Genomic DNA, 10,099 nt, shown 5'->3' on the forward strand with positions numbered 1-10,099 from the left:
CAATACATCTGGGATGCGAACTACCAGTAAAACAATGCCACGACTCGATTTCAACTCCCGATAAAAATATTAAGGTGTTTCCGTGTTTGGTATGAATGTCATTACTATCTTTTCGCTACCCCTATTATATCCGAATTTTATGCATATGAGAAATTGATTATTTTGGAGTTCTTAGATTTTTCTAAATATCGATCTTTTAATTAAAGATCTTCTAATTACAATCTACAAAATAACATACGAGAAATGTTTAAAAACAATGATATTTTGTTAAATTACAAAAGATATAATTACAGCAAATTAACTTTTCGACTTCTTAGCCAAAACATTGTTATTCCTTGACAAAAGCTGTATCATTATTCAGCTGTATCCTTCATCGCTAATGAAGTCCAGCAGCTTTCTGCCCCCAAAATAGGATTAATTAATTCACGTCATCTAACAGATGATGCGATAAATCTGGAAAGAAAAATATTTTGTAGTCTCAATACAAAACTTACTCAATAAAAACTTAGTAAACAATCGGAAAATTGCCGATACTTGAAGCTGATTCTGAGGTACTCACTTCCGCTGTGATTTTTCGTTTTGACAGTGTAGCACTGCTGAAGCAATCGCTATTTCCGGTTTCACAGTCTCAAACCACTTTTTACATAATAGCAAGTTTCTGAATTACTTCCCTTATTTCGATCTAATGCGGGATATTCTACGTGTTCATTGGACCTGCTAGAAATAACAGCCAAATCTCACACAAACCACTCCCTCCTGTGTAAAAAAAAAAAATATATATATATAAATAAAATAAAAATAGACGTTCGCATTGGATAAGTTCACATGCAGTTTCTTTTGTACAAAAAGACGGGATGGCCTTTGATAATACGTCTGCTGAAATTTCTCTGCCTAAAAAGTAGGAAGTTCACATTGGATAAAGCAGTCTCTGTTGTACAGAAAAAAAAAAGATGATCACTGCTTGACCGCCTTTGATCATATGTCTGTTAACCTGGGGTTAAACAACAACAATTTCCATTATTTGCCTACTAGGGTCAGCTGAAAAGTTCATAGGCTAATCAAGATACTCTTATGGATTATGGACCAAATGAGGTCAATTTTTCAACATAGTCCCCCTTGCAGTCCATGCACTTCTTTCATAAGTGTCACAGTGCTTGGATTGCATTGGTGAAGAAGCTCTCATCTTGTTGGTCAAAAAAGTTGTCAACAGCAGATATGACATCATCACTGTGATACTGGCCTCCAGTCAAGTGTTTTTTTCATGTTCGGGAACAGATGATAGCCAGATGGGGCCAAATCAGGAGAATAGGGAGGCTGATCATCCTGTTCAAAGCCACCATCACACAGAGCAGCCATTGAAACCAAGGATTTGTAAGGTGGAGCATTGTCCTGAAGAAACAAGACCCCTTTCGTAGTTTTCTTGGATGTTTGGTCTTGATAGCCTTCCATAACTGCCTCAGTAAGTTGGCATACTACTCTCCTTAATGGAGTAGCCCTTTCGAAGACACTCAATGAACACAATGCCTTTTACATCCCAAAAACTGAGGCCATCACCTCCCCTGCAGATGAAACGACCTTGCCTTTCTTTGGAGCAGGTGAGGAGGGGTGTTTCCACTGCATGGATTGTTTCTTTGTCTCTGACTCATAGTGATGAAGCCAACTTTCATCCTGGGTTTGGAAACGTTCAAGGAAACCACCTGAATTTGCTTCAAACAATGAGAGATTTTCCTGTGATGTGATCAGCCTGGTGTGCTTTTAATCAGGTGTCAGAAGACATGGCGCCCACCAAGCAGAAATCTTCATTATGCCAAGTGCAGTGTGCAGAATATTCTCAACTCTCTTGCTGAATATACTAATAGCATTGATTATTTGATTTATAGTCAATTGCCTGTCATCCATCACCATGTGGTGAACATGATCAATGTTTTCTTCAGTGGTGGCTGTTGCAGGATGTCCAGACTTTGGGTGATCTTTTAAACTCTCCTTTCCCCTCCTAAATTCAGTTGCCCACTTTTGCACTATTGATAAAGCTGGAGTGTCATCCCCTAATATAGTAACCATGTCAGCATGAATATCTTTGGGGAATAAATCCTTTTTCTGCAGATATTTGATAACAACATGATGCCAAATTTTGTCCATTTTCAAGAGAAGTTGCTGCTAGTTACTTTTGAAGTTTTTTTGAACAGTCAGATGTTGAAAGTTTACTTAGAAAGGAAGAATGCAGTTATTAATTAGATGCATTGAAATGAATGCATGCAAGATTTCACAGCTGTAGTGTCACTCCTTCTTAGTTAGTCTATGAACTTTTCACTCCATACTTGTATGTCAATCCTGTTCAAGGAGAGTTCACACACGCACACAATTGTTTCAGTTATTGGACAGTAGCCATGCTAGGGCACTACACTGAAATTTTTTTTTTTATCAAAATCTGGTACTTTAGCAAGAAATATAATAAATGCTGATATTTGAGAGTTAAAGAAGTATAGTGAATTATAGTACTGTTAATACAAAAATTGTAAGTGATGATGATGATGATGACGGCAGCAGTTCTTTGTATCCAAAAATCTCAATGAAGAGTGGCAAGCCCTTGGGTAGTTTTGTAAACTGATCCTTGAATGACAAGCTCTGGCACATTCGGGGCAAATATGTAGGCTTTGATCAGATGGAGGTTGTGATGATGACTTTTCCCTTCCACTGCAGTTGCTCTGGTTTTCTCAAAGTAGCATTGACCTGGATGCAGTGTTGTCACACCTCCCTCTGTCCTGCAACACTTTTCCACCCTGTACAACTGATGCAAAAACAAGTTATTAAAAACTCAATTCTAATAATATTCACTAATTTGCTCCTGCAGTTTAAACTTAATGTTATTACATAAGATTTAATTTGAAAGAATTTGAAAATTTATTATCCCTTTTGATATGCATATTTAAATATAAATTACTTTAATCTGTAATATTTCACAAACATGCAGCTTTAAAAACTATTAATCATTTCAGCAAAAACAACTGTTGATCTCAACCAAAAATAAAACTATTGAGAACACTTAAAATTTTTATATAAAAAACAATTTATTTGATTTATTTATTGTTTTTGTTTTTGGTCAGTAAGTGTTATTTCCTATTTGCTTCTATCTAGAAATCAAAGGAAATGACTATTATTCCTTTCAAACTTTGCTTTTGTGACCTGGACATCAATATTTTGAAACTGATCTATTTTCCATTACATTTCAGACAGATTCAGTGTTGAGTTGCTGAAGCAGAAATATTGTTATAGCAAATATTCTGCTCAATACCACAGATTTGTTTGTCAGTTGCTTGACCATAACCACTTGAGCATGACACTTAGTGGCTGACGATAAGTGCATCTTTGATGAAGAGCATCATAGTCATGTGTTGAGAAGGATTCTTTGGGGTTTGAATAAATGTAACAAAAGCAAAGTTTGAAAGAAATATTAGCCATTTTTTGTACTTTCTAGAGGTAAGCAAATAAGAAATAACAGTTGCTACTCAAGGGCAAAAATCATATTACACAGTTTAATCACTACTAAAAATTAATAATTATAGGTGATTTCTACCAAATATAAAAAAAAAAAAACAGTGTTGCTCTTGTAGCAAAAACCCAACAGAGATTGAAACCATTGTTCTCGGATTTTCCCTGTCTAAGATCATGACTTGTTAGTGAACCATTTCTTCCAGCCTGTGGCGTGTGAGACGTTTACAGGGGCTGGACCATTAACAGTGAAGCTCTTGTCATTGTTGGCAGCTCACCTAATGAAGGCATCAGGTGATACCTAAGAAAGTGCTTGGCTCACCATCACTCGTAGTAATGCCATGAGCGTGTTGGCTCGCTTTAGTAGGTTCCTTTGAAATTTGTGATGCACAACCAATTGAAGCACTTAGTATTGAATTGATGTTTTCTCTTTCTTTTACTTTCTTTCTTCCTCTTTCTCCTTTTTTGTTCTTTTTTACTTTCTTTGCTCATATTTGCTTTTTCTTTGGGATTTTGATTTGTATTTTAATGTGGTTTTGTATTATATATGTATCATATACATACATGTTATTTATCAAAAGGATGTGTTATAACACTATTCCACATATACAAAAATAACCATACCCACAATCCAACATACCTCCATCATCAGCTGCCCCACAGATATCATTATGGTTTCAATACCTGGGCAGTACCATTCAATCCGGCGGTGGCAACAGCACTAAAATAAGTGTTGTTTGGGAACAAACATACCAAAGAAACCACAACTTTCAAACACATTTATCCTATGTACAACAGTCTTGGTAAATAAATTCAATAAGTAAATCAATAACCAACTTCTAAATATGTAACTAAACAGTGACCAAACCTTTAAGTCATACATTTTATTCCTTACAGTCTTCCATAGTATAATAAATGTGAAAGCTTAATAACCACATTCATTCAATCTAAATATAGGCAGGATTAAATACTAACTTTAAAATTAAACTACAACAAAGAAACACATAAATCTATGTACATCTGTATCAAATTTTCAATAAAGCTTATAGAGGTATTTTTCCATAAAAGGAAAAGAGCTGCCATATGAAAATATGGTTTGACCAATCAGCACTTGCTGAGGCACCAACTTCCAAAGGAAGTATGCAAGTTTTCCTGCCAAATGGATTGTAAAACCTTCTGGGCCAACAGGTGAGAAAATTTAACTTAGACTGGAGCTATCCCAGGTTTACATTGGTCATGTTGCTTTTACTCCATATGATAGACTCTCAAAGGTATGATCTTTATATAATGAAATTTTTGGTGGAAATTATACCAATTTTTTTTTTATGAATTGAATCAGTTATAGTAAAAAATTAGAAATGAGCAAACAAACCACATGGTTCCAGGTTTAGTCCCACTGCGCGGCACCTTGGGCAATGTCTTCTACCATAGCTTCAGGCTGACCAGAGCCTTGTAAGTGGATTTGGTTGATGGAAACTGAAAGAAGCCTATCATGTGTGTGTGTGTGTGTATTTGTATGTCTCTGTTTGTCACCTCACCATCGCTTGGCAACCAATGTTGATTGTGTTTATGTCCCTGTAACATAGCAGTTTGGAAAAATGGACCGATAGAATAAGTACTAGGCTTACAAAGAATAAGTCCTGGGGTCGATTTGTTCAACTAAAGGTGGTGCTCCAGTATGGTTGCAGTCAAATGGCTGAAACAAGTAGAAGAATAAAAGAATATGTAAATACATTGCTGTGGTGGTAAATAAAATATTTAGAAATTCACTCAAGTCTTAGTGTGGTTGTTATCATCACATGCATCCTACCAACCTACTTGGCAATTGAGAACAACTAGAGAAGATAGATGAGCATACAAAACAACAATAGAAATCATATAGTGAAAGTGAAAACTACTCAAGCATAAACCTTGGCTCTTTTACTGCAGAAATAACGAGATGTATCCACTCAAAATTTCATTACCTTAACTGCAGAAAGTCAGTTTTTTTTATACCAAACTATCTTTTTGCTGAAGAATGTCATGTTTTGACACTAATTTTTATATAATAATAATAGTAATAATAATAATAATAATAATAAAAAACAGAAACAATTCCTATCATAGTAGGTGCCTTAGGTATAATAAAAAAATATTCAGACAAATACCTAACAAAAACACCAGGACTTACAAATATATATAACATACAGAAAATTGCACTACTGGGCACTGCACACATCCTACGCAAAACACTTTCAATACAGTAACCATAAGAACACCACAGCAAACCACAGCACATACCCAAGGCGCACAGAGTTGCGCTCGGTAGTGAAGTGAAAGCACGTTATAAAAATAAAACTACTGAACAATAATAATAATAATAATGAAATTATTGTGTATAATGCTCAGGTGCACCACAACCCATCAAAGGTGCATGTGCAGTACATAGAATTATGTTGAGATAAATCAAGTTTATTGATGCAAGGTAACTTGCAGAAAATACCAATTCTATTTTTCAGTAGATATTTAATTTCATTACTGGAATAACCATGGAATAAAATTTCACAGTTAAAGGATTAAATGAAAAATGTGATATCATAAATGCCATTAAAACATACCAGATATAAAAGCCTTACTTCTTATAATTCTTCTGAAAGGATAAGTTTGTTGTGTGAATGAGATGGAAAGCAGATAAAGTTTTAGTCTCAAAAAACTAAATCCACATTTAGGAATTAAACATGGTAATTAGGTACTGGAAAAGTAAGAGTTTTATGATACATCACAGTTAGTTATGAAGATATCCTTGTAGGAGAATATAGGAAATCAATAAAAGGTATTATACCAAGTCTAGATAGATTAATTGCTCCCTCTATTAATTAATGAAGATAGCACATCTTACTCGTTTACTCTTTTACTTGCTTCAGTCATTTGACTGCGGCCATGCTGGAGCACTGCCTTTAGTCGAGCAAATTGACCCCAGGACTTATTCTTTGTAAGCCAAGTACTTATTCTATTGGTCTCTTTTGCCGAACTGCTAAGTTACGGGGACGTAAAGACACCAGCATCGGTTGTCAAGCGATGTTGGGGGGACAAACACAGACCCACAAACACACACACACACATATATATATATACATATACATATATACGATGGGTTTCTTTCAGTTTCTGTCTACCAAATCCACTCACAAGGCTTTGGTCAGCCCGAAGCTATAGTAGAAGACATTTGCCCAAGGTGCCATGCAGTGAGACTGAACCCAGAACCATGTGGTTGGTAAGCAAGCTACTTACCACACAGCCACTCCTGTGCCTATGTTAATGATTAATCTTGTTAATGATTTCTACTTGTAAGATGATGAAATGAACATTAACAGAAATATTGAAAGTTATAAACATTTGTAATAAAACAAATATTGTAAATACAGAAATAATAAATATTTTTAATTATATAAAAATACACATGAGCAAGATGTGCCTCATCACCACCAATCAGTCTGTGAAGGCAGTTATCTTTAAATAAGAATTGACTCGAACTGTGATAACCTGTCCAACTCACGCCAACATGGAAAACAGGCATGATGATGATGATGATGATGATGATGGTGGTGGTGGTGGTGGTGATGGTGGTGGTGGTGGTGGTGGTGGTGATGATGATGATGATGACGGTGGCAGTGGCAGTTGTGACAGTAGTAGTGATGAAATGGGGTTGGGGTTGGAGGTTGGGGTGAATTAAACAGTACATATCTAATGAAGGAACCAACTCAGTAGAAATTGATGTTGTTACAATAACTTAGATTCCATTTTCATTTAAGAAGAGAATATAATAGATCCATACATGGAACAGATCTATTGCTAATGTTGCTTTTGCTGCTGCTGCTGTGGCTACTGCTGTTACTGTTTTGCCCTAGGTCAGCTTTCAGCAAGAAGATCTACAGTCAAAGGTGTCCTAATTGTGATCATCCTGTGTTTTTGTATATCAGGGACTACACTGGGCAATGTGTTCTCCCTTTTATTTAGAACAGTAGGGTGATATTTGATGGAGATTTTACTGCTATTTCTAGAAGGCTGAGTATCCACTTAAAGGCTCCTTCATTATCTTGTCAGACTCTTTGCAGGGGCTGTCAGCTAATGTCTATCCTTAGAAAGGAGAAAGAAAACTAGTAATTGCTAAGAGAAGGTTTGTACACAGCAATTCAAATATTCTGTTAAGATGAAGTATAATGATCTTGAGAACACAATCTCTCTTAACAGTGTTAACCCAAATGAGTTCTATATAAGATACATTTGACTGCATAACTTTTCAGCCTATGAGGAGAGCCAAGGTACCCTTGAGACTTACTCAGCTTCTCAAATCTCTTGGCTAAATCCGAGAAAAAGCTTTCATTGGTAGTGAAGTCCATTAACTAAATGCTCTCATTGCCTAGAGAGAACAGATAATATCTATTTTGGTCAGCTAGATATTAGCTCTAGAAGAAATATTGGAGGTATCATCTATTACTTTATGTAATTCTTACCGGAAAACAACATCGAGAAAGTTTTTACAATTGACATTTATCAATATTCAGAACAGAATCAAACCAGAGGCTGTTATTACAGACTTCATTTTATTTTTTAAACTCATTTCAATATTTGTTATATCAATATTTTCCACATAGGCAATGCAGAATAAACGTTAAACATTGTAATGCTAAGTTATTATGATATACTGCATTACATAATATTTCTAAAGACATTTTAACTAACAATAATAAACAAATGTATATGTGTAGTTGTGTGGTAAGAAATTTGCTTCCAACCACATGGTTCCAGGTTCTATCCCACTACATGGCACCTTGGGCGAGTGTTTCTACTATAGCCTCAGGCTGACTGAAACCTTGTAAGTGGATTTGGTGGATGGAAACTGAAAGGAGCCTCTGTGTGTGTGTGTGTGTGTGTGTGTGTGTGTGTGTGTGTGTGTGTGTGTGTGTGCGTGTATGTGTGTGTTTGTCATTGTCTTTGTATTTATAACCCTACCATCACTTGACAACCAATGCTGGTGTATTTACATCCCTGTAACTTAGCAGTTTGGCAAAAGACACCAATAGAATAAGTACCGGGCTTAAAGAAATAAGTACAGGGGTCAATTCATTTGACTAAAATTCTTCAAGGTGGTGTCCCAGCATGGCCCAATCTAATGTCTGAAAGAAGTAAAAGATAAAAGGTAAAAGGTTTCAATATAGTTTTTATATCAATATTTTCCATGTTTTTACAGAAATTTTGCGAAGTAAATGGTAAAAATTGTAACACTAAGTTATGATATACTGCATTACATAATATGTCTAAAGAGATTTTAGCTAATAGTGTATGTTAATACAATAGACAAATGTATACATCATGTCTCTATATACATTATTTTCATAAACAGAATCGAAGATCAACCAAATTAACTTCAACTTTAAATCTATGTTAGGATTTCATCAGTGACTGAATACCCTTCTTTGATTGTTCATGGAGACACTCCTTAAAACTTCAAAGACTAACATGGGCTGAAATAATTTAGATAGATCAAAGGATATATTCGATAGTATAGTATAGTATTAAACCAAAACACTGTTAACGTAATAGTAATTTATTAATCAAATTACCTCCCAAAAATGCATGATATATGCAAATTAGTCTTTGCCGTTTGCTTTAGCCTGTAGTAATTGTGGACTAACAAGTAGCATCTCTATGATCAGTTTAAGAGAATGCTTGGTCATAGATGAAATCCCAACATAGAATGCAAATAAGTCTGGCTGATTCCTCTTTTTTTGTCTTTGAAGATATAGTATATAAAGAGGTGTTCATTTCCATATATACATTCAATAAACTTTTGTCTAACATTTATAGATAGAGTAGTACTATGTAGCTGAAACAAAACATATTTAATGCACCAGTAATTTATTAATAAAATTAAGTTCCCGATCCTGTTTGGCTCTTTCTTGAATCCATTTGACCTCACTTTTGTTGCTGATGTATGTATGGAAAAAATAATTAACAAACATTACAACATTCCATTCTCTTCCCTTATAAATAAACATGGGCCTTGTGTATTATCAAAGAGAAATTATTTTAATGAATCTTTGAAAAGAAATAGCTTAATAAATTATTTACATACCATGAGCAGCATGACACCTGTACATGTCTCTCTATCATATTTTGACTTACTGTCAACTGGCATAAAACCACTTCTTTCAATACTACACACCCACAGTTGAGGGGGTCTTCTCTTATGAGTTATTTGATGATCTCACTGGTGCTGGTGCCACATAGAAAGCACCAACCAGTACACTTTGTAAAGTGGTTGGCATTAAGAAGGGAATCCAACTATAGAAACCATGCTAAGTAGGCAGCATGGAAAACAGATGTTAAATGATGATGATGGCAATGATGATGATGATGATGATGATGATGATGATGATGCATGAACATGTGTGTGTGTGTGTGTGTGTGTGTGTGTGTGTGTGTGTGTGTGTGTGTGTGTAGATGTACTTTCGTAGCAAGTGACTTGATTTAAGATCAATTGCAGCGTGGAAGATGTTTGTAAGCTGTTCAAGGACACACAAATAAATTTAAATGTTGAAGTGAAACTAATGGATTTTGTGTGTTCTTG

General features: G+C 35.2%; 1 protein-coding gene across 4 annotated transcripts in view; it reads right to left on the reverse strand.

Moving 5' to 3' along the window:
- Positions 1 to 643, reverse strand: part of LOC106870224 (COP9 signalosome complex subunit 7b) — a 28,030-nt gene extending 27,387 nt beyond the window's left edge. For 2 of the 4 annotated variants that reach the window (XM_014916237.2, XM_052967201.1), the window contains exon 1: positions 292 to 451. In XM_014916237.2, the coding sequence (XP_014771723.1) occupies positions 292 to 326 (35 nt within the window). In that variant the 5' untranslated portion in view covers positions 327 to 451. Of the gene's footprint in view, positions 1 to 291; positions 452 to 494 lie in introns of those variants that run through there. The other 2 variants (XM_014916238.2, XM_052967203.1) reach the window with 2 other exon arrangements.
- Between the last annotated feature and the right edge of the window lie 9,456 nt (positions 644 to 10,099).

Source organism: Octopus bimaculoides, chromosome 4 (genome assembly GCF_001194135.2).
Source record: "Octopus bimaculoides isolate UCB-OBI-ISO-001 chromosome 4, ASM119413v2, whole genome shotgun sequence".
Classification (NCBI taxonomy): domain Eukaryota; kingdom Metazoa; phylum Mollusca; class Cephalopoda; order Octopoda; family Octopodidae; genus Octopus; species Octopus bimaculoides.